At 34.0% G+C, this 25282-nt stretch overlaps 4 protein-coding genes across 4 annotated transcripts; 2 read left to right on the top strand and 2 right to left on the bottom strand.

Moving 5' to 3' along the window:
* Nucleotides 1-290: 290 nt before the first annotated feature.
* Nucleotides 291-3679, bottom strand: LOC107429152 (6-phosphogluconate dehydrogenase, decarboxylating 2). The gene is made up of 2 exons (XM_016039811.4): nucleotides 3108-3679; nucleotides 291-2027 (listed from the first exon to the last, which is right to left on the bottom strand). The coding sequence occupies exon 2, from the start codon at nucleotides 2023-2025 to the stop codon at nucleotides 568-570; it is 1458 nt and encodes a 485-aa protein (XP_015895297.2). The 5' UTR covers nucleotides 2026-2027; nucleotides 3108-3679; the 3' UTR covers nucleotides 291-567.
* A 166-nt stretch (nucleotides 3680-3845) lies between these two features.
* Nucleotides 3846-5001, top strand: LOC112493230 (GCN5-related N-acetyltransferase 1, chloroplastic). The gene has a single exon (XM_048462321.2). It carries the CDS (start codon nucleotides 4232-4234, stop codon nucleotides 4826-4828), a length of 597 nt encoding a protein of 198 aa, XP_048318278.2. The 5' UTR covers nucleotides 3846-4231; the 3' UTR covers nucleotides 4829-5001.
* Nucleotides 5002-8478: 3477 nt separating this feature from the next.
* On the bottom strand, nucleotides 8479-9082 carry LOC112493146 (uncharacterized). The gene has a single exon (XM_025078155.3). It carries the CDS (start codon nucleotides 8828-8830, stop codon nucleotides 8681-8683), a length of 150 nt encoding a protein of 49 aa, XP_024933923.2. The 5' UTR covers nucleotides 8831-9082; the 3' UTR covers nucleotides 8479-8680.
* Nucleotides 9083-13260: 4178 nt separating this feature from the next.
* LOC107429146 (receptor kinase-like protein Xa21) lies at nucleotides 13261-19572 on the top strand. Its single transcript, XM_060813155.1, has 3 exons — nucleotides 13261-13963; nucleotides 17082-18866; nucleotides 19187-19572. Exons 1-3 carry the CDS (start codon nucleotides 13261-13263, stop codon nucleotides 19570-19572), a joined length of 2874 nt encoding a protein of 957 aa, XP_060669138.1.
* Nucleotides 19573-25282: the final 5710 nt, after the last annotated feature.

Below are 25282 nucleotides of genomic sequence, written 5' to 3'. Positions count from 1 at the left end.
TAGTTGGCTTTGCAACTTTAGACAGAGTCCATATTGTCAAGCAGTTAAGATATTAAAAAACCAAATCTGGAGAAAAGAAATAAATAAAAAAAATGACGTAAGAATGTTATGTGAAGCATTATTATTATTATTATTTTTAATAATACAAAAGAGAATTTAATCATAATAAAAAATGAAGTATATGAACTTCTCAGTGAGTCCAATAGAAAGGCTTTTTAACTGGTTTAGGAAGAAAGAGAAACAAAGAATTACCACAAATAAAGAAAATGAAACCAAATAAGAAGTCAAAATAACCAAACATGAAAATACAAATATTAAGTAATCATTCTTCAACTACAACACGGAATGTTGTTTAGCTCCCTTGAATCAAAAGGGAAATAGTACATGCTTTTATTCTTAAATGAAAGGGCATATAGTAAAAGGATTTGAAATTTGAAATTAGAATCCAGAGCATGCTGGATCGGGAAAATAAAACCAACATAATTAGAATGTCAATTAAACACCATAAACTTTTTTGATATCTTATGAGCAAACCGGTGTCTAGGTGGCAACAATGGAAGCTTCACATCAGATCTTTGATTGCTTAGCAATCTTGAACCATTCGGTATGGAAGGATCCAGGCACATCAGTCCTCTCATATGTATGAGCTCCAAAGTAATCTCTTTGAGCTTGGACCAAATTAGCAGGAAGCCTGCCCCTCCTGTATGTGTCAAAGTAAGCAAGACTAGAAGACATGCCCGGAGTACTAATGCCTGCATTGATGGCTAGGCAAACTACTCTTCTCCAAGCATTCTGTCGCTCAATAATCTCCTTTGCGAATTCTGGATCCACAAGAAGGTTGGCAAGATCAGGGTTTCTGTCATAGGCTTTCTTGATGCGATCCAAAAATATAGCACGGATAATGCAACCTCCCTTCCAGATCCTAGCCAACTCCCCAAGTTTCAAATTCCAACCTTTTTCAGTGCTCTTTGCACGTATCAAGTTCATTCCCTGGGCATAACTACATATTTTGGATGCATAAAGTGCTTGCCTCACATCGTCGACTAACTTCTTCTTGTCCACTGCTTGATCAGTGAGAATGTCACCAACACCACTGGATTTAAAAACTTTAGCAGCTTCAACCCTTTCCTCCTTCAACCCACTGAGGAACCTCGAGTCCAAGGAGGATGCAATAGTGGGAGCTGCAACTGACAGTTCAGCAGCTTGTTGAACCGTCCATTTTCCAGTTCCTTTCATGCCAGTTTTATCAAGGACCTTGTCCACCAGATAGCCTTCTCCCTTGTCATCCTTAATCCCAAATATGTCTGCAGTGATTTCAATCAAGAAGCTCAAAAGCTCCCCTTTATTCCATTCTGAGAAAACATGGTGTAGTTCCTCATTAGAGAGCTTCCCAACTGATTTAAGCACATCATAGGCCTCAGCAATAAGCTGCATATCACCATATTCAATCCCGTTATGAATCATCTTCACGAAGTTCCCGGATCCTCCTTTTCCAACATAAGTAACACATGGGCCACTGTCAGGAACCTGAGCAGCCACCTTAAGAAGGATATCTTCAATGTACTTGTAGGCCTGAAAGGATCCTCCAGGCATCAGTGAAGGTCCATGTCTAGCGCCTTCTTCACCACCTGACACTCCCATTCCAAGATAAAGCAGGCCCAGATCAGCCATGGCTTTTTCCCGTCTCTCTGTGTTTTCATACCACTCATTACCACCATCAATGATACAGTCTCCTTTCTCCAAGTATACTGATAATGTTTTGATGGTTTGATCAACAGGAGGTCCAGCTTTTACGAGCATGATTATGACACGAGGTTTTTGGATTGATTGAACAAAGGATTCAGGATCATGGAATCCATACACGGGGAGGTTTCCTTCTGTTTTGGCTCTTTCTACTGTTTCATCAACTTTTGATGTGGTCCGATTGTAGACAGAAATTGGAAAGCCCTTCTCAGCGATGTTGAGGGCAAGATTTTGGCCCATGACAGCAAGGCCGGCAAGGCCAATTCTTGTTGGTGCTACCATTCCTAATATCCAGTGCAACATATCGACATCAAAGAAAAGAAAAGAACAAAATGAAAGAACCACAAAAAGGCTTAAATAACCAGCTATCAATCATAGACAAACAATTATAGCAACAACAACAGAAAATATTTCAACACCATGACCCGTTAAAGGCAGAAAAATATCTTAAAGGCCACAACAAATTTCTTGCATAAGTAATTTCTCAGAGCATACAACGACATTATGGAATATCTCTTAGATGCAACTACAAAATGTATGTCACTGTTATCTTCTTTCTAAACCATTCTACCTTGTCAAAGTTAAAACTTATCTAAACCTCCCAATTCCTTTACTGCATTATACCATTATACTTATAAAATTTAAGACTTTTACACAAAGATCCACCAGAAGCATCATAATCAATGATAATCAAATTCCTAACAGATATTTTTTTTTTTTGGGGGGGGGGGGTGGTGTGCTGGGAAGATAAGCAAGATCAGACATATTATACCATTATAAATAAATTGTAAAACACAAAAACTGAAAACTACTACTCCAAATGCCAACAAGCATGACCTTGGGTATCAACTTCCCAGAGAATAAGTTCCTTTTAATCCAATGCAATACAAATCCTAAAGGGAAAACCTGTATATGACGATAAATGAGACAGCTGTTGATACCACATGAAGTTTTTTTGCCCCGTAATACTTGAACGAAGTGCATAACGTCAACAAATCGTTGTCATAATTAAAGAAAATTTCCAAGCAAAAAAGACCAACTTCATCGCTTATGAAGGAAATGTGACCCTAACAGGATAATCCCCATAAGCAAACAGCACCAAAATATCATCCAATACCAATCTAGTCATACAATTAAATCACACAGGACTGTAAACATTAAGTAAAAAACAAAAAGAGGAACACGTATATTTTAGATTAATGTAGATTAACATATATCTAATACCAAAAAAAAAAAAAAAAAGGGGGGGGACAGATGATGCCGTAATATCAAGACATGAATTCAGCATTCAAATAAAATTAAATTGAAACAAAATAAAAAAAGAGTACAGTGCATGTATCCAAGATTTAGTTAAAAGGGTATACCTCTAAACAGTGAAGAAAATGAGAATCAGCTTAATAAAGCTCAAAATCTGAGAAAATATAGGATCTGGGTGTTGCAGAAAACGAAAAGTTGGAACAAAACAACATATAAGAAAAGAAAATTAAGAAGAGAGGTTTTTGGGTTGGTGGAGCTGACTCAAGTTGAGACTATCTAACTGTATATGCGTCTTCGAGGTTTACTTTTGATTACTAGTTTTATTAGGCAGTGGGTGGTTGATTTACCAACCGTGACCAATAAGACAATACAACTTCACCAACCCTTCTGCTGCCTCTGCTCAACTTTTGCCCCTCTTTCTTCCATTATTTAATGTTGCTTCTACACGCTGGTCGCGACATAGAATTTTTAAATTAGAATTTATTTATTTATTTATTTATTTTTTACACTTTGGTATATATTATTTATTGCATACTTTTTATTTGTTTTTTTTTTTTTTAATGCTACCATTTTAATTTATGCTTATTTTGGCAGACATGAATGTCCAATAATTATAAATCGTTTTGAATTAAAACTTTTTAGTATTTATTGCAATAACATCATAATAATTAGAAATCCCTATCTGTTTTCAAAGTTGAAGTTTTATTTTATTTTATTCAGGGAATTTCTATTTCCTAAAGAAAAAAAAATAATACCTAATAATTTTGCCTAAAAAATAATGAAAGAAAAATGATTTCTTAAAAGAAAAGTGAAAAAAGAAAAAAACAAAAAGAAAGAGCAAACAGTAGATAAAAATGCAAATTTTTTTTAACAAAATACTATCAGCTAATAGAATTTTGAACGGTTATAAAATTGACAATTCTTTAATCGATTCATTTATTATATTCAGAGAATTAAATAATTCATATTAAAAATACACCCCAAAAAAAAAAATTTTGATGAAATATCAATTTTCAAAATTAATAATCAAGTGGGTTTTTTTTTTTTTTTTTTAAATAAAAAATATTTTTCTGTGCGTTATAGATAATAGAGTCCGACGGTCCATCACAGCCACAAAACAAAACCTATATAAATCTTTCTCACCTCTCCGACCAGCCCTCTCCGACTATCATTTCCTCAAATTCAAATACCAAAAAATAAAATAAATTAAAAAAAAATCTCAAAAAACACAATGCTATTACGTGGCGCAATCTCCTCTCATCTTCTATCATCCTCCACACTCCGATTCAAAACAACCACCTCTTCCTACCCACAAAACGTCGTCGTCTCAGCCCAATCCCCACAGCAATCCTCCACCACCACCACCAAGTTTTCCATCTCCGACCAAGACCTGGACTCACGAGGCTTCTCCCTCCGCAGCACGGTGAACGACCTCAACCTGGACCATCTCAACTCGGTCTTCATGGCGGTCGGGTTCCCGAAGCGGGACCCGGCGAAGATCAGGGTGGCGCTGGAGAACACGGACGCGCTGCTGTGGGTGGAGTACAGGAAGACGCAGAGGCCGGTGGCGTTCGCTAGGGCTACGGGGGACGGTGTGTTCAACGCGATCATCTGGGACGTGGTGGTGGACCCGTCTTTCCAGGGGATCGGATTGGGGAAGGCGGTGATGGAGAGGTTGGTGGAGGAGCTTTTGGGTAAAGGCATCTGTAACATCGCTTTGTATTCGGAGCCCCGGGTTTTGGGTTTCTATAGGCCTTTGGGTTTTGTTTCGGATCCTGATGGGATCCGAGGAATGGTGTATTCTAGAAAACAGAAAAAGAAAAAATAATAATAATAATAATAATAATAAAACATTTATAAAAAAAAAAAAAATTCTTTCATTTTGGCCTAAACTTAGTTATTGACTTTTCCAAGATAGTGGTGGTTGGATGTTATTAAGGATTTGGGTAATTATTTGTATTTTATTATTTTCCAAAATAATAATTTGCTTAAATTTATTATTTTTTAGTTATTAAAATGATAATTTATAAACATTAATCATCTCACTAATGGACTTTCCACACCCAATTTATGAATATTATTCTTAGGGTAAGTTAATATGAGAGGCAAGATATTGCAACAAAGACAAACTTTGTACATCTCATGACTTTTAAATAAGCAATTCCAAGTTACATATTTCCCACTTTCACCAACAATATTGTCAAACTTTAGATTCGTTACACAATCTGTCAAAAACCCAACAATTTTCCCTTTTTTTTTTTTTTTTTTTTTGGGGGGGAGCATAAATTATCTTTGGAAAGTGTAAAGAAGTTAATCCCATTAAATACCTGCTTATGGATTCGTTTACTTGCTTTGATCTGATAAGTTCAATTTTTTTAGATCCTCAAAATTAAAGGTATGAGCTAATGCCCATTAGCATAAACAGAATGCAAAATGGTTTGTAAATATCCAAATAATAATAAAAGACATAAATAATAGTTAAGGGGATGAGATTTGTTGCCCTTAACTATTAACAAATGAAACTGAACCATTTGTTAATTATTTTTGAGTTTAGGGTTAAGTTTTTATGTTTTTATGATTGAAATTCAGCTCTTTTTCTGTTTCCTTTGTTAATTATTTTTATTTCTACATTCACTTGTTTCTTTACATTTTTAGTTTCGTTGCTCTTCTGGAAATTCTAAACTTTTATTGAAAGGAAAAAAAAAAAATGTGAAGAAAGATGTGATATATTGTATGGAACGGTATATAATTATATGCAGATGCTTTAAGATTGCTCTTAATGGGGTTGACTTTTTGTAGATCCGATGGGAGGGAGGTGATGGTGTATAACAAGTTTCTCAAGGCTAACAATCCACTTCTGGTAATAAAATAATTATTTAATAGTTTTGTGAATATTGTGCAGCTATTCATGTCATTCTTATTTTGTTATTTTGTTCCAGTTGATCAACTTTTACGATCAACATCTTCGATACAGTCCTACATTGTGATGGGACGAAGGTACAAATCGAGGATAAGCTAGCTGGATGTGCATCTTCTATGGTGTTAGCTGTATACAGTGTATTATTCTTGTAGTTGCAGGAGATAGTGCAGGTTAACAAACGAAATTTAGTGTAAAACTAAGTTATATACCATCAAACTAGTTCATATACCGGTAGCCAATCTGCCTATTCTCTTTTTTGTTTCTCATCTGTATGACTATGTCATCTGCGCATTTAACATGGAGATTGGAGATAACTAGAGGGCATCTCCTCGTTTTGGCAAGTGAATTTATCATGTCATCTCTGGATATTAACATGGAAGTGATTTGAAAGTCATGTTTCTCCCTCTCTGTCTCTCTCTCTCTCTCTCTCCATTTATTATTTCTTAAATTAGTTTCCATTTATTAAACTGAATTTGATGTAATGGATTTGTTTATTGATCTAGTGCCTGTCGTCTAACGAGATGAATAGATTTTTTGTTTTTTGGTCATTTCCATTACAAAGCACGGCATCTGGAAAACGAGTTGGACATTGTTAAATCTCGTCAGTTGCTTTTAAGCTGATGATGAAGTCGCTCTTCATGAAATTCTAAAATGCTTTTTTCCATCGCTTATTTTTGGAGCAATTCTTTTTGTTGTTTGTTGGATAGTAGGCACAGTGATGCTGTAATTTATATGTTTTGTAGTCATTATCAGTGTTACACAACCAACGTTTCTCGATGGCATCAAAAAAGAAAAAGAAAAAGATGCTAACCGGCAGCTGAGATGTTGGCACAGCTGCTCAGCTAACTATAACGATAAGACCGAGATGGAATATTATCTGTTTAAAGTAATCTCTTATCTTGTACAAGCAAAGATATTTGCATAGAGCAGCAGGCAGCAGCAATGGGAGAAAGAGGACCTTCGCCTTTGGTACCGTCTCTAATTGTTGGTGCCTTGGGATTGGTCATCTATGGGCCTGCCTTGCTATCCCTTTTCGAGATTTTAGTACCTTTATTTCCAGCAGGGGAGGACGTAGAAGGCAGGGCAACTGTGGTATTTGTGATGGTGGTGCTGGTTTTGGTGTTACTGGCTTTGCATTTGTTCTCTGCTTTCTTTTCCATACCTGGCACTGACATCTCATCATACGCTCATATTACATACGATGGTGATGGTGATGGTGATGGCTTTGGATTCGGGTTGGGAACGTTTCTCCTACTTGTGCTTTTCTTTCTTCTCTATAACCTGGTGTGACTTTCTCATCATCATCGATGTAGTATAGAAGTTTCATGTATATATAAGCTTTTTAATTTTGAACTTCAAAATGGATCTTATATTTGAATTTATGCGCTATAGCCAAATTGGTTTGTTTTCATTGCATGGCTAAACTAGTGCCAAATGAGCCAGAAGGAAACCAATCGTCAAACCAGCAAAGAATAAGATTAAAGCTCTTGAATTCATAAAATAAATAAAATAATAACGATAATAATAATAATAATAATAAAATTAGGCAGGTGCATATATAATCTCTCTCTTATAGAATTCTAGACGACTTCTCTACGCTGATCAGATGGACAATTTTTCATGTGTGTATATATTCGAAGGTAAGATATTTTGGTTTGATATAAAATAGAGTCTTTCCCCACAGGCATATGGGAGTTCTTATGCGTCAGGTGGTGGTGGTTTAAAATGAACGCTTTTATCTGGTTTTTTGACATCCATGAACCCTGTAATTTAGCTGGAATCTATCAGCTTGTATTCCAGTTCTGTTTGTGACGCACAGAAACAGAATAAATTGAAAGGATTTAATAATGTTTTATGTGCATGGATATGCATGGTATGCAGAAAATACCATTTGGGGCTGCGCAGATCAATTTCACTCCAATAAAATAGGGTTGGTTTAGCCTACATCACATCTGGATATCCCAATATGAAGACTAAAATATACATATGCTTCTGATAAATATGAATTTCATTAATTACAAAATTATAAAGAAAACACTCCTTTCAAAACAAATAGTTTTACTTAGAAGGCAGATCAAAGACAAGAAATAGAGCCTTTACTAAAATTATCCTTCACACCCCATTTATATGGCAGTTGAGCAATAAGATTTAGAAATCCAAGAGAATTTACAGGTAAGAGCAATATTTCTTATAATGCCATCCATAAAAAGGGTTTTCCAATTTCACTTCTGGTAACAATCCACTTCTGGTAAAAAGTAAATAAATAAATAAATAAAGGAACAAGAAAGAGTGCTTTATCTTTGATAGTTAGTGATGCATCATTGGGATAAAGTCAATTAATATGAAGGATTTAGATATGAATGGTAAAAGTCAAATCCTACATATATTAGCTAAATGAGAAATTGACAAAATTGGTTAAAATTGAACTTACTATGCCATTTCTACAGTTCCACACAGCACTAGAAAATGGTGGGTTTTAGCTGATAAAAGCATAAATTAGGTGACAAGCAATGGCATTACAATCCCATAAAAAAAAATAAATAAATAAATAAAAGAAATATCAAGTAGTATCAGAGTCAATGATTATTGAATGAATTCATTATTACAGGAACGAAGAAATTACAAGTCGCTGACAGGAATGTAAAAGAACTGGAAATTAAAGGCAAAACCCATAACAAATCTGATGTTGAAGCTAAATCTCATATGGAAAATTTTACCTTTCTTTGTTTTTCTTTTTTCTTTTTTCTTATTTTTTGGCGGTCAAGACGCGTCCTTGGCATTATACAAGAAAGCCGCAGAGCAAAGAATTGAAGCAATAAAAGCAAAAACTCCCAAACCAATCATCAGAGAAAACCCTGCTACCACAAAATCCATTATGCACTGCACACTCAACCCCATCACCAACACCATTTTCCTCTCTCTCTTTTTCTTTTTCCTATTTTCCCGATTTGAAGGAAAAGCACAGAAAAATTGGAAGTGGGTTTTGTAATTCGAACGATTCTGATGAAGAAATCAATAGGGTAGATACTAGCTATATATACATACAGAGCCACAAGGAGGCAGGCAGGGCAGAGTGACAGATATTCGGGAAAACTGAGAACATGGTAGAAAAAGGAAAACCGAAGAGGCACAAAGCCAGCAAAATTACGAAACAGATTTTGAAATTTGGGATTTTTTTATTTATTTATTTTTTGACGTTGGGTTGTGTGCAAATATGATGTTGCACGTGTCATGAATCCATGAGGTATGAACCTTTTTACTGTTCTGCTTTCTGGGCCTTAGTTGGCTTTTATATGTTTCACATGCATGCCATCCAATGATCTGCTTACCAAACTTTCATTTTTGGTCCATTGTTTTGGGAATCCTAAGCCCAAACTTCCATTTCAAACCCACTTTTAATTAGTTACCTTCTTTATAAACTTGTATTGGATTATTTTCTTTGTAAAGTTGTAACTAAAATTATTTATAGTAAAAGATTTTTGTTAAAAAAAAAATTATAAAACATTGAAATACGTGGAGAAATTTGATTTCATGGAGTTGATCAGCCCAATAAAATCTGCAAAAATTTTATCAAAAGCAGGTGTCAGTCCCACTTGATGGCGGTGCATTGCTGAGAAGTAACACAACTTTGTTTTATCGGTTCAAAGCAGGGAGTAATTTTGCATCTATATTTTCAATGGTGTTGCAATTTGGCATTGCATTGCCAACATACGGCAATAAAAGCACATTTTAACTTTTCCAATGGTAAATTGGTATTTTTTACTAGTCACATTTTTTATGTCAAATTTGACACCAAATTTGCAATTGATAAATTAGTGAATTCCATTGTAATAAAATTTGTGGAACCCACACATTTATTAATATGATTTTTAACTTTTAACTATTTTTTTAATTGATAAAAATAAAAATGAATTGAATCTGTCAACATTTTAAACTTAAATTATTAGAATTTTGTTTTTATATTGATAAAAGTGGATGTCATAGCCATTTAATTATATTATAAGTTAACAATGCTATATTTTAGGATGTACCATTAGAAAGCTTCTTCTAAAATTTGACAATGATATTTACACTTATTATTGAAAAATTCATACCAATGCTAAATTTTATAATTACTAATAACAAAATGACATGTATTATGCTCTTATGGTGCTTTAGGCCTTATCTAGCATTCCTTTTCTTGGCAAAATTATCAAGGATGCAAGTAGACTCTCTCTTACTCTGTCAAGTGCTAATGCTACCGTTACTATCAAAAAAATAAAGTGTTAATGCTACTACTCACCAAATATATATACATAAGTGCTAATGCTACTAATTCACCCAAAAAAAAAAAAAAAAAAAAGATGCTACGATATTCACCAAAAAAAAAAACAAGTGCTAATGCTATTATTTACCCCAAAAAAATGAATAAATTGATAATGCTACTAATTCACCCAAAAAAAAAAAAAGTGCTAATGCTACTATATTCTCAAAAATAAAAATAAAAATGCTAATACTATTATTTAAGTCAATGCAGATGCATTTACTTGTTCTATAGTGAAGACGTAAGACCATTTTTATGAATTTTGATTTACTTTCTTTCTCAGCTTGAGACACTTTAATTGAAGTCATCAAACTGTTGAAGTGTGTTTTACCATGTATAATTTTTTCTTTTGTTGTTTTTTCACACTCTAATTTTGTTTTTAATACTTAGCTTGTTATTTATAAGCCATATCAAATAGGTGTGTGTGTGTGTGTGTGTTTTTTTTTTTTTTTTTTTTTTTTTTATATCTTCAATTTTTGGTTTCAATTTTAAAATTTTTACACTTTTTCATCTCTCTATATTTTTTTTGCAATGCAAAAAGAACTCTATACAGTTTCATAAACATTTAAATGATTAAAATATCCATAAGTAATATCAAATCTAAATATTCATAGAAAAAACCCCAAGACCGATTGACATCGCTTGTGGGATTGAAAGTAGGTCTTGCGCTCGAGGGAAGTATAAATGATGGTGAAGGAGACAAGGTGCTGGCTGATCAACCACTTGGTGTTCTCGGATTAAGGAAGGGCCGATAGGCGACACTGTGAGAGGACGAAGTAGAGGAACTGATGGGTGAGTTGTAGGTTTGGCTAAGAAGGTCCACCATGGCTTGCCAGTGGTACCTTTTGTTGAAATCCTGGCAATGAGGCAAAGAAGAAGAAATATAAGTAGACAGGAGAACTTTCTTGTTTTTAGAATTAAAGAAAAGAGTTTATTGAGGTTGATCACCCACATCGGATCACTGTGGTGATTGTTTTGTCATTGTGTGTGTGTGTGTGTTTTTTTTTTCTTCGGCATGAAAGAAAAAAAAGTTGTCCTACTTTATATTTCTCTACCCATCATGCTCTCAAGCGCATTTGTTATAACCTAGCTGGTGGTTTTTGTCCCCTTTTTTTTTGTTTTTTTTTTTTTTGGCCTATGATGCACTAATACCAAGGATAAAGAAATTCATCCCAAAAAAATACATATAAATGAAAAACTTATAATAAGGGCATCATTGGAACAGAAGACAAGACAATCTTATATCCCTCTAATCCCTCATCAAAATTACATTCTTTCCCCAATTAAAGAGAAGACAAGACATATATTTATACATATTTTTAATAAATTCTTGCATATTTTCCTTGCATAAAAACTTGGCTATTGGTTTTCCATTGTCCTCTATATCATAATTCTAAATTTTCCTTTCAAAAGTACTAAGTAATTACTAATCTCTATTTAATACTCTTCTCTTCTAGCATAGCTTTAGCTGTTAATGTTGAAACATGTGAATCATGCAGGCATGTGCTGTTATGATTCTCTCATAATTTTCTTAAATTATTTATTTATTTTAAATTTTTATTAGTTTGCAATAAATTATTCTACTCTAAAGGAGTGGGAGCTTCTCTCAAACTTACAGCCTCATAATTTGGGTATATAAAGGGCATATACTACATGTTACTTTGATTTCTTAAATCAAATTTAAATTAGTCTTCAAATTTTCTGCGCAGATATGACCCAGATCTTTGATTGTTGAGGTTTCCTCATAATTACAGTGTGAACTATCAAACAAAAAGTTAATGAATTTCCACACAATATAATAAGCTTTTTCAACACGCCTGTCCATGTCAAAGGTTAATTTTTCCCCTTTTTTTTTTTTTTCTTTCGTAATGCTCAAGTCATCAGGTCCTCTCAAAGATTCAAGCAAAAATTAATGTACCTAACTGGAAAAACCATTTTAGTCATAAGTCATGGGTCAACATATGACATATCTTAACAATTTTCCCACCTATTGTACTGTAATTGGTCTCAGTCTGACACCTAGTTTTTATTTCAAAGTCGTCAATAAAATTGACATATTGACATTAATTTTGACATATACATATTTTACAATCGGAATATTCTAATGGAATTATCATACATTCATGCATATTCTTTCCATAATATATGTGTATTTTAATTAATCATCTATTTTATTAAAATTGTATGATAATTTTATACAGATGTTTGATGATAGAATCATTGTATACATATATAATCCAGAACATATTAAAATATCTTAACTTTATAAAATAAAAATATTCTGATTATATATATATATATATATATATATATATGGATGGAAATGGATGATCCATATATATATCTCACTTACAAATATCTTGGCAATTAAAAGTTTGAGCTGAGTACCATATGTGAGTCTTATGTGGGATTAAATTATTGGATGAGCAAGCTTTAGTTGTTGCTGACTGTTGTGGCTGATGTGAACCTGTTTTTGTACCACTTGCACATGTTTTGCAAGTGAAGCATGCGAGAGTTTGCAATGCTTAAAGATATAAACCAGCACCCAGTATGAACGTGAGAGGGAGAGGTTGTCTTCTGGTTTTTGAGTGTGAAGAAAAGAGGTTGTGTGTAAAGCTTGTAATCTTCTCTTGATCAATGAGATCTAAACTCTTCTTTGCTGACACTGAATGTAGGTGGTCATTTTTGATGACTGAACCACATTAAAATCCTTGGTATTCGTGGTCTGTTTTCCTGCTTCTTTGCTTGCATTTATTTTTTGGTTTGTATCTGATATTTTTATTATCCTTGCTGGTTTTAATGATCCTTAATTCATATCTGATATATATATACATACATATATCTATATATATATATAAGCACGTTGTTATGTGATAGGTGAGATTACCTCATCGAGTTTTTCATTTGAGTGCATATTTATATATATATCGCTTGTGTGTAGCAGGTTTAAGTGATTTAAAAGGCAAGAAAATCAGACCTGGCGTCATCAGATAGCTACTATAGAATTTCTACAATTTTATGCTATTAATTAATACGAATGGAGCTCCAAGTTTGGTGGGTTTCGATGCACAAAATTATAATTCTTTTGGCTTTGACAACAACGGTAGTAGTAGCAGCAACAGGTGTAGGTGTAGGTGGAGGTGGAGGAGGAAATAATAATAATATTGATGATACAGACAGGCTTTCTTTGCTTGGTTTTAAGTCCCAAATAATAAAAGATCCACATGGAATTCTGAATTCTTGGAATGAATCTCTACACTTGTGCGAGTGGACAGGCATCACATGTGGCCGACGGCATAAGAGGGTGACCAAGTTGGAGCTCAATTCATACGACCTCAAGGGTATCATATCTTCCCACGTTGGAAACTTGAGTTTTCTTAGGATATTAGACCTCCAAAACAACACCTTTACCCACCAAATTCCCGCACACATCGGCCGTTTGTTTCGGTTGACAGAATTACTCCTTTCCAACAACTCCTTGATTGGCCCAATTCCACACAATATATCTCGTTGCTCTGCCCTTCAATATCTAGATCTAGCTCTCAACAATCTTACTGGAAAAGTTGTTATTCCCTCAGAGTTTGGATTGCTATCTAAGCTTAAGGTAATTGATTTGGGTGACAACCATTTCGATGGAGAAATACCCGAATCTATTGGAAATCTTTCTTTGCTTGAGTGGCTCCGTTTGTCAGAAAACAACCTGCATGGGCACATCCCAACCAGCTTTGGGCTGTTGAAAAGTTTGAAAGCTTTTTAGCTTGCTGAGAATGATCTGTCTGGTGCAATTCCTCACTCCATGTTCATTAATCTTTCTTCTATTAGAGTGTTCGCTGTAACAAGCAATCGACTTCAAGGAAGCCTACCTCCTGACTTGGCCCACAATCTTCCAAACCTCCAAAAGTTTCTATTCTCAGATAATCAGTTTGGTGGTGTCAGGACCCGTCCAGAATTCCTCCCCGGAACCCTAGACAAGCCTTGATCCCAGGGAAATACCACCGAACCTTCCAACGGAAAATCCGGCAGCACCTACCCTAAGGGTAGGACTAACCAAAAATTACCTGCACTGAAAACACACTTCTATAATTCATCCCCTTATTCCTCCCACAATACTACAGATTGGTTCCACAAATTTCAGCACTTCAAATAACAACAGCAGTAACTCAGTGCATAATGAACAACTACACGTCCAATACAGTATACAGAGCATTATACAGATAAATGTGGAATTTATAAAATGACAGATAAAGAAGCAATACAAGGTCGAGAGGAAAAAGGGAAGAAAAACTTCTTGAACCTTCGGCAACGAACTGAGACGTTGGGCTCGCCCCGGACAATCAACGTCTCCAACCTGGACCTAGGGGAACGGAATTTAAGAGTGTGAGATGCTAATCATCTCAATGAGTGACCCTAACTACTGAACACTTTTAATAATAATAAAATAATAATAATAACAATTAAGGGAATTGAATAAATACCAATAATTAATAAATAAATAATAATAAACATTTGAAGGTAATACTTTCTCTCAAAACCCTCGCTATTCGCTCCGTTGGAAATGTTCCCCTTTTAAAACATTTTCACAAAACCCGATGTACGTACTCCCCGAAAACCAAGGGACCAAATAATTTAATAAACAACAAATAAATAAATAAATAAATAAATAAATAAATACCCCAAATATAAATAAACTGCAATAAATTATAATAAATAATTTTGTACTCTTTGGGGTTTGAAATTTTATCTGAAAATTACAATAGACAATTACACCTGACGCACCACACCATATACCGGTGATGCCCTCCGATACCCAGTGTCCCGAGCACCGACTGGCGGGGGGGTTAAAGAGAGAAACCTGCAAACGGCACTTCGGCGTCCCGACAGTACCGCTGCTGAAACCATCTCCCGGCCAAGGAGGGGGGCGGCTGTGCGCAATAACAAACTTGCCTGCCCATGGTCCACTGGCAACAACGGGAGAAATAATAACCGCGCGTTAAACCACATAATACCTGCGCGCTACCACGTGTCCATACACCAGAACACCAATACTGTATGAGTGCGTCTAAAAATAAACATTATTAACCAACCGTACCGTTTTCCAAATTACCGTGGGAAATACATTAAATTCTCACACTTACCATCCCACGTATTTTTTTATTTAATAAATCGGTACGAAACATTGATAACCAACAAACCACAATTTTCTTTAAGTACGAGATGCAACCATAAAAATACCGCGGGCACAATTTATAAAATTTAAACAAATATTTTTGTAAAATATTTAACCCAATTATGCCCGAAAAATTAATACTGAAAACCACGTACAATTAATACCGAAACATACTTTGCTCATGCATAATAAATAAATTAAACCATAATAAAATTCATAAATTAATCGCACCACATGAGCATAATTTAAATATCAATTTAAATACCAATTAAACATAACTAATTGTCCAAAATAATTTTTGAAGGTGGGTCACTCACCTGGAGCACGCAATTAAACTATGATCCACCATGGGATCAATTTCACGACTCACCGGTGCTCCTAGAACAAAATTCACAGACAGTCAAATAAATTAATATTTTATTCGGGCAAATAATACCCGGTACCGGGGGGTCAAACACAAACTTTAACCAAAATGGTCGAATAATATACCGAATCGAAGCTTGAGCAACGAGGATTACAAATCCGGTCTCCATCGACCCCAATTCCGCCGGAGGTGGCCGGAATTTGGCCGGAAAGCTTCGGCCGGTTTTCAATTCCTCGTATCTCGCAAACCGCTTCAAATTTTTGAGATTGGAGGCCATATTTGGACTCAGAGGACCCGAAATAGGGGGAGAGGATGCTTAATTCGGACTGGGCTGGCCGGAAAACACAAGAAAAGAGGAGAGATAAAATTTTCCGGCCGGCGGCTTCTCCGGCCCGATCGGCGCGCGTCCGGCGGCCGGTGACCGTGAAAATTGGCGGCTGAGCTCGCCTCCTCCCTCCGCTTGTCACTGGCCGGCGCGTGAGTGGTTTCGGTGGCCAGAAAAAGAAAACACGGTGAGAGAGAGGGACGGTCGGGAGAGAAAGAAAGAAAGAAAGAAAGAAAGAAAGAAGAAGAAGAAGAAGAAGGAGAGGAACAGGAATCGGGCCCCCTGGCCTTTTTTCCCATGTGGGGAAAAGAAAAGAAAAAGAAAAAGAAAAAGAAAAGAAAAAGGAAAATAAAAAGAAATAAATTCAAATTAATTAAATAATATTAATAATAATATCATTATTTAAAATAATAATTAAAATAATTTGATATTACACATGGTTGACATGTGGCACCTCATTATGGTGACACATGGTCACACTTATTTAGTCATATGTGGCACATCGTTATGCGTTTTAAAAATAATATTAAAATAATACAGTATTTGAAAAACTCTACAGGTCCATAACTTTCAAACCACATGTCCAAATCGGACGTGCCGCTAGTCTATGGACTCGTATTGATGAACACTTTACAACCATGCATGAGTCAAAGATCAACCTTACATGAATAAAAAGTCAACTCCGGCACCTCTTGGACAGTTTGGACCTCAACTTGTTTTGCTCATAACTTTCAAACCGTAGCTTCGTTTTTAACGTGCTACCAGTCTACGAACTCGTGCCAACATGTAATTCGTAACGGTACCTCAGTCAACCTAGAATTCCAACCGGATCAAAAAGTCAACTTTTGACCCCTTTGGTCAACGGTCAACAGTCACCCTCGGTCAACGTGCAAAAATTCCGATATGGTTCGGGACGGGGTGTTACAGGTGGACCAATTCCTAATTCTTTTTCTAATGCCTCAAACCTTGTATATTTTCAAGTTGCCCTAAATAAATTCACAGGGAAAGTGCCAATTTTTTCAAGGTCTTCCAATTTGCAGCGTCTGAATCTTCAAGTTAACAATCTTGGATCTCTTGAGGAGGATGAGGATGAGGATTTGAATTTCCTTTCTTCTCTTACAAACTGCACATACTTGCGAGTTTTATTAATGTCTTTCAACAATTTTCAACTGACCTTGCACAAATCTATCGGCAACTTGTCAACTGAGCTTCAACAATTTGTCATGGGAGAGAATTGGATACATGGAAGTATTCCCAATGAGATTGGAAATCTCATAAACTTGGAGATATTAGGTATTGAACAAAATCAGCTTACAGGTTCTATACCCAACTCAATAGGTAAATTAGAAAAGCTGAATCTAATATACCTCAACAACAACAAACTCTCAAGGATTGTCCCTTCATCTTTAGGCAATTTGACACGATTAAGTAGACTCTATCTAGGGTCAAACGCTTTGCAAGGAAGCATACCATCAAGTCTTGGAGAATGCAAGAGTTTGACATTAATGGATCTTTCTAAAAACAATCTCAGTGGTCCTATACCAAAACAACTTATTGACCTATCATCGTTGTCCATTACATTAGATTTATCCAGCAACAGCTTGACTGGCCCTATTCCTACAGAAGTAGGTAAGTTAGTAAATCTTCAATATCTGAATCTTGATGATAATGAGTTAACTGGTGAAATTCCTACCACTCTTGGTGGCCGCACAAACTTGTTGTATTTGTATTTGTATGGAAACTCATTGCAAGGGAATATTCCCTTGTCTTTGGCATCTTTGAGAGGAATAGAAGAAATTGACTTTTCTAGCAACAACTTATCTGGAACAATCCCAGCTTATTTGCAGACTTTTCCCTTCTTGAACATTTTGAATTTATCGTTTAATGATTTTGAAGGTGAGGTTCCGATTCAAGGAGTGTTTAGTAATGTAACTGCACTTTCCATAGTGGGGAATACAAGGCTATGTGGAGGCATACCCCAATTGAACCTGTCTAAGTGCTTCTCCATTCCTTACATGAAGCATAAACTATCTCGAAAAGCAAAGATCACTATTGTTTCTGTTGCTTGCGGACTTGTCGCATTGATTCTAACAATGTGTTTGCTCCTATTTTGTGTGTGGAGGAAAAGAAGAAAGGCATCAAATTTGGGATTCACATGTACATTTGGAATTCCTCAATTGAAAGTATCATATGGAGATCTTTTTAAGGCTAATGATGGCTTTTCTGAATCGAATTTGATTGGTGTCAAAAGTTTTGGTTCTGTATACAGAGGAATCTTAAATCAGCCAGACGCACAAGTTGTTGCTGTGAAAGTACTAAAACTTGAAACTTCAAGAGCATCAAAAAGTTTCGTAGCTGAGTGTAAAGCCTTGAAAAGGATCAAGCATCGAAATCTTGTCGGAATAATAACTGCATGTTCAAGTATTGATTTTCAGGGGAATGATTTCAAGGCTCTTGTCTATGAGTTTATGGTTAATAGGAGCCTAGAAGAGTGGCTACATCCAACTCATAGTGCGAATTTGGAAGAACACAAGCATTTGACTCTTACAGACAGGGTAAACATTTCTCTTGGTGTGGCAAATGCTTTGGATTATTTGCACAATCAATGCCATGTGCCAATAGTTCACTGTGATTTGAAGCCAAGTAATGTTCTCTTGGATAGTGACATGAATGCTCATCTTGGAGATTTTGGATTGGTGAGGTTCCTCCCAAATGCTTCCCATCCATTTTCCTCAGAACAAACTAGTTCTCTTGGAATACCAGGCTCCATTGGATATATTGCCCCAGGTACGATGTTTACAAATCTTACTATATTGGTATTTATTATATCATTAAGTTTTTTAAAATATAACGATATGAATTCATTTGAGAATTTATTTGTGCTTATTACTAAAAATACATCTGGCTAAATTTTGTGTCACTAAACTAGTCTTTGTTATGTTGCTATATAAAAAACCTATGTGGTTTATAAGGATTATGAATTTTCAACATTTGGCCACACATGCAAGAAGCAAGGTTTTGATTTCTACATTGGTTTTGCTTTGCTTTGCTTTGTCTTGTATTTTCTAAATTACTTTTTCAATGATTACTTTATTCATGTAATATAGAGTATGGCATGGGAAGCGAGGTGTCAAAGTCAGGCGATGTCTACAGTTATGGAATCCTACTGTTGGAGATGTTTACAGGGAAGAGGCCTACTGATATTATGTTTAGAGATGGCTTGAATCTGCATAACTTTGCTCTGACAGGTCTTTCTAATAGTGTGGAAGAAATTGTAGATGCCAGACTTCTTCAAACAGAAGATGAAAGTAGCAGCAACACCACTCGCAGCAGGAATAATAGGGCTCAAAATCAATGTCGTATTCATGATTGCTTGATTTCTGTTATTAAAATTGGAGTTGCTTGTTCTGCTAGACTGCAAAGTGAGAGAATGGATATTGCTAAAGTTGTTTCTGAACTTTGCCATATAAAGGAGAGGCTAGTTGGGACATAGATTCACATATATAAGAACTGTCCAAGCAGTAAGCATTCTCACATTATAATCCTCACATTATATATACATTAGCTTTTGTTACAAATGGGAATTTGTATGTAGTGTTCTGTGTGTGAAAATCATATCTTAATAGTTTAGGTGTCATTTGGTAACAAGTTTACCATTTGGTTTTTTCCATCCGATTGTGTATAGTTTGTTTGCTTGAAATGTTAGAAATTGTCAGAGTCTATTAGGCTTCTAAAGCAAACACCAAATTAAAAATAATATGAAATTATCAATTTAGATTTGGCGTTTATGTATTTTTTTTTTTTTTTAATCCCTTAAGTTTCTTGTTAATGTAGTTGCCTAGCAAACCATTACTACCATTAATTAACACTTACAAGGATTTGTAAGTAAGCAAATTATGCATAGGTAGAAAAACCAAAAACAAAAAGAATATATATATATATACATATATATGTATATGTATATATTTATGTGCTGAAATAGTCTTAAATGGTTATAAGTTTGGTCTACATGCTGTAAGACTTTTTTAACTTTTCAGTATTTGGTTAAAACACAACACTCTGGTTTGCAGGAAAGCCCAATTCTTCTCTTAAAGGAGGTCTTGAAGTTGAATGGTACGTCCGGCAATTTAACGAAAGTGATGTCTATCTTGTACCTTATGCAAGTCACAAATAATCTTAGCAGATAAGATGACAAAGTATTTGTATTTGGTGTTTTTGAAATCTACTTTCCAGCTATAGTCCACTAATCAAGTGAACTACACATTTTGTCCTCTTCTTCTTTATTTTGAATTGTTTTAGAATTTTATTGTCAAAGGACATAATTAATTCAATCTCTCAAATATATCATAAATTTTAAAAAAAAATCAAGTTATCAAAAGAGCCTTGAATCCCTTGTATAAGTATACATAAATCGATTAGGAAGGAAATAGAGATGGCTCAAATGAGGAATATTGCCATGGGAAAAATGAAAAATAAAAAATAAAAAGAGTTTTGATTGGTTGAAGAAATTGAACTGGAGATGCCAATATATGTATATATAGGATTTTTTTTTTTTTGATAAAATATATGCATATATACTAGTTAGTCAAGAATAGACAGACTCAAATAAAGTCTATAATATTAGGAATGACTTTTTTTTAGCTCAATAAGGAATTTTTTTTAGCCCTTTGATTGATCAATGGTTGAAATTTAAATTATATTTATTAATTACTGTTTTTTTCAACATAGTTCATTTTTTTTTTTAAAATAAAGTTTTAGTTTGTTACTAAATTGATATTTGATCATTTTTTAAATATTAATTCTAACCCCTTTTTATGTGATATTTAAATTATAAAATTATCCTGATATGAGTCTAGGTGTAACAAATAAAATAATAACAAAAAAACAGTATACAATAAAATATATATATATATATATTTTTTTTTTTCTTCTTCAAAATATATGTGTTCAAAAAAGTGTATATATAATGTCATGACCCCCGTCGTCCACTTTGATATGAGACTTATGATCCTTGTAGGTTAATCTTCATCTAATTAATGTGTTAAAATGATATTCAGTACCATACAATATTAATAAAAACTGAGTTCTGTCTCTTACGTCAATTAAAATTATTGTTTGCCTTAAGATAGAATTAATTGAGAATTTTGCATACTTTCTCTGTCAAATTACAATGTTCAAGTAACTCCTCCACCACGCACTAAACAGAATGCGGTATGGAATTGATTTTGTAATGCCCCACTCACCACTCGAAGCTGAACAAGGCTGCTTAGGACTTTGAATCAAATAAAGTTTTATAAAATCAGACATGCATGCATGTTGCAAAGCCTATATGTAATATAGTTCATGATCATCATCTTCATATCTGGCTTTGAGCTAGTCCACCATCACGGTCCAAATGGATCAGCTCTCAGCAGTCGGTTTTATGCAAGTCTTTCTTCTCACTTGTTTAGCCATAATATATAACCAATTATATGTGCAAAGAGAGCCAATGGATATCGCTGAGGTCGTCGCTGAAACTTGTCATATAAAGGACAGACTTGGAGGAGCATAGATTCAGAAAGCTTTTGATTTAGCTTCTGCTTTACTGTTAGTGTTTGGAAATCCAATGAGATGATTATGGCATTTATTGTTGTTTTTCAGTAATAAAGGTGATACATGGTATATATACATACATATATTTTTGTTTCTCTGAAAGAAAATATTTCTTTTAATAATCCCCAAAATTGGAGGTAATATTGGTCTGTCTATCTTATGAAAGGCTCTCTATATAATTCTTAACTTACAGTGTTTGATTAAAGAGCAACTCTGTTCATTTATTTTCTTGGTATTTGACAAAAGTGATGTCTATCTTGTACCTTATGCAAGTTACGATAGCATAAAAAATTTGTACAAAATAGTAAAATAGAGTTTTGACTCGTCTTAACGATTGTATATGTATTCACACTTTTAAATCTTCTTTTTTTCATATTAATAAATATTTGTGTTCATAAATTTTAGTTTTCAATCTAGGTAATAATCAAGTGGTCATTAAGAGTTTGAGACTATACGAAAATGCAGTGAATTTGATAATAAAAAATTATGTATGACCATTTACATTAAGACTTCAATGGTAAGCACATTTGCTCCTGTGCAGGCAGAATTATTGATTGCAATGCAATATGAAGTTTGTGTATACGCTGTTATTTGTTTTACTTGGACATAGGAGGCAACAGAAAGAAAACCATTAGATATGTAATGTAATAAGTAGATGATATTGAAATCTATTTACCAGCCAAAGTGATAGCCTATAATTTAATAATAAAAAATAGTTTAGTAACTTTAGCAAATCACATGTACGATTTAAATGTAGAAATTTGGGTCAATACTTTTTCCTCCCATCCTTGTCCCCGAAATGGGAATGGAGACACTGGAGTGTAAAACAAAGCCTTGAAAACTTGTGCCGTGTCTTCGAGTGTATGACTGAGACGGTACTAGTGTACTATTTTGGTCACGCATGCTTCATCTCTTCTTTTTTTGTAAGTACTTATGAGATTCTCAACTCGAATTTAATTGAAATGTCAGCCAAATTTTGATCAATCAAATTTGTTTTTTTTTTTTTTTTTTTTTTTTTTTTTTTTATAAATCTAATTTGATCCTTGACACAACCTATCATAGATTCAGAAATTAAGGCTGTTTTAGCTCGAGGATCAACTTTTTCTTTTTCCCAGCGTAATTGGTGGATCAAACACTACGTTTTGGGTACATTAATAAGAGATTGAAGCACCTGTGTGATCATAGCCTTAAAAAAAGATGTCCTTATAGTCTAAACAACCAGACAAACTAAAAGTTTAAAGCTTCACGCATTTTTCAAAACGATGGAAGATTCCAAGTCCAAGTCAAAGAAGAAAATGGACTTATTTGATTAAGCCCCTTCAAGACGTCAATACTACACATGACTTGCACGGGATTGAAGCACACGTATGAACATAGCCTAGAAAAAAGATGTCTTTATAGTCTACACAACCAAACAAATTAAAAGTTTTCTAAAGTTCCACACATTTTGAAAGCGGTGAAGGATTCCAAATCCAAGTTAAGGAAGAAAATGGACTTAATCTAAGCCCCATCAAGGCGTCAATACTATACATGACTTGACTCCCTTGGACACACGCACGCATGCAAATATGTAATGTGTATGTGATACATGTACCAATGCGTTTTATCAAGGTTTTTTACCAACCATCCTAGCTAGTTAATTTTTTCAATCTGATTAGATCTTCATCCATAATGAAGCAATTAGTAAAATTAATCAGTTAAATAAAACTATATTTCATTCAAACTAAATTTGTTATTTACCATTAGATTAGACTATCTAACGGTTAAAATAATTTGTTAAAAACCTTGACTAACCTTAGAACAAGGAACGAGCTCATAAATATATATAAATGATATTCTATAGTGCAGATGTTTGCACGTTAAAAAAATGTGAACATGTGCACCATAAAACGATTCTATATATATATACTCATACTTCTATTAGGACAAACGAAGCCAGAAAAATAGTTTACAGGGCCATATATATATAAAGGCGCTAAGGGTTCAAACTTTTGTATAATTATCTAAAAACATCATGTAGATAGGATCGTTTTTATTTTTATTTTTTTAGGAAATTGTTCAGTCCATTTATTTGATAAATTATTCAATTATAACTTAGAGAATGTGGCCACTGCCTATTAGGTCAACTTGTTGGTTTTAGCAACAAGTCTTCTTTTACTATTTCTTAGACCTTTTCAATATTGGAATTTTAAAATAAGTATAGGTTTAGTATGGATTTAGTGATATACCAAAATCCTACTGTATTTTTGTGAGTTGAGGAAAAGAAGCAAGTTAGCAAATTTGAGATTTTCATTTGGAATTCCTTTATTGAAAGTATCATATGGAGATCTTTTCAAAGGCAAGCTCTGTTGGAAAAGTTTGTTTTTAAAGCCAAATTTAATATTTGCAACAACCATAATAAATGGCTTGTTAATTATATGAGAAAAACAAATTGTGTAACAGCCATGTTAAAAGACTTGTTTAATAGGTTTTAAATTCCGGATTTTGAATGAATTTGATTTTGTAACTGCCATTTTAGTTGTCCAATCTAATAGCAGTCTTAAATTCCCTATTGGAAGAAGCCTATATCTATAGCCTAACTTTCCTTCAGTTTTGAAAGAAAAAGTGGAATGAGATAAAACTAAAGGAGATCAAGAAAAGTTTTGTAACTTTCTTCTCATATTCTTCTGAAATTGTTTTTAGAATTGTCTAGTATCCTTCAGTGTGGTAGAGGGAAGACAGTTTCTAGTTAGCTAAAAGAAGCTCAAAGAACTTTTGTAATCCGTTGTATCTTACGAGATAAACGTATTTGGATTCATTAGCACCGGTAAGGAGCGAATCTATCTTAAGGAACTGTGCACAACACAGACCTCAAACCCAAACTTTAATCCTACATCAAATTCAATCCAACAGTTTTTTTATATTAATATATTTTATTTATATTTTGATTATTTTTATTTTGTACAAAAGATATGTAATTTAGATTTATGTATGTTATTTATAAGCTTATTGTAAATTAAGCTTAATATTATTAATTTTATTTGAACTTCGTTCCAAGCTATCTTTGATTATTATATTTTTGTATAAAATTTTCTAACAACTTAACATAGATCACCGTAAGCAAGTGTAAGAATACACTTTGTGGTGTATTGTTGTTTTATGTATTTGTTATAGAGAGCTAACTTGAGGTAATGGAAATTTATATTTTTTGGGTTTTATATTTTCCTGACTTTCAGTTTCTGTTCAATAGTATCAGTGATTGCAAGAATGTTCATACTTTGTTGAGCTGTTCTTACATGTTTTGTAAGAGATTTGAACTTGGAGAACATCTTTGACCTGAAGGGTTTTCTTGGCATTACTTGGTTAAATTTTTAGAATTAATTGTTTAAATATTTGGCTCGAATTTGACAGTACTAAGTTGAATTGTGCTTGTGAAATATTTGAAAACTTTCTATGTGATACTAATTATGTTTTTCTGAAATATGAAACCTCGATTTTGTTGTGTTTTGATCATCTTTTGGTATGGAGATGGTTTTGGGTTTACTAAAATTATTTTCTATTTGATTTGTTGATATTGGTATGCTATTTTCTATTTCTTAACACTTTTAATAGAATTTTACGAAGAGCCCGCG

Source organism: Ziziphus jujuba, chromosome 12 (assembly GCF_031755915.1).
Source record: "Ziziphus jujuba cultivar Dongzao chromosome 12, ASM3175591v1".
Taxonomy (NCBI): Eukaryota; Viridiplantae; Streptophyta; class Magnoliopsida; order Rosales; family Rhamnaceae; genus Ziziphus; species Ziziphus jujuba.
The sequence above is the reverse complement of the archived record's forward strand: the minus strand, read 5'-3'. Positions and strand labels throughout refer to the sequence as shown.

Excerpts from the sequence above, each read along its gene's own strand:
- LOC107429152 (XM_016039811.4), bottom strand. The coding sequence starts at position 2,025 with ATGGTAGCACCAACAAGAATTGGCCTTGCCGGCCTTGCTGTCATGGGC.
- LOC112493230 (XM_048462321.2), top strand. The coding sequence starts at position 4,232 with ATGCTATTACGTGGCGCAATCTCCTCTCATCTTCTATCATCCTCCACA.
- LOC112493146 (XM_025078155.3), bottom strand. The coding sequence starts at position 8,830 with ATGGTGTTGGTGATGGGGTTGAGTGTGCAGTGCATAATGGATTTTGTG.
- LOC107429146 (XM_060813155.1), top strand. The coding sequence starts at position 13,261 with ATGGAGCTCCAAGTTTGGTGGGTTTCGATGCACAAAATTATAATTCTT. Across the intron at positions 13,964-17,081 it reads CAGCTTTGGGCTGTTGAAAA|GGAAAGTGCCAATTTTTTCA; the intron begins GTTTGAAAGCTT and ends ATAAATTCACAG. Across the intron at positions 18,867-19,186 it reads CATTGGATATATTGCCCCAG|AGTATGGCATGGGAAGCGAG; the intron begins GTACGATGTTTA and ends CATGTAATATAG.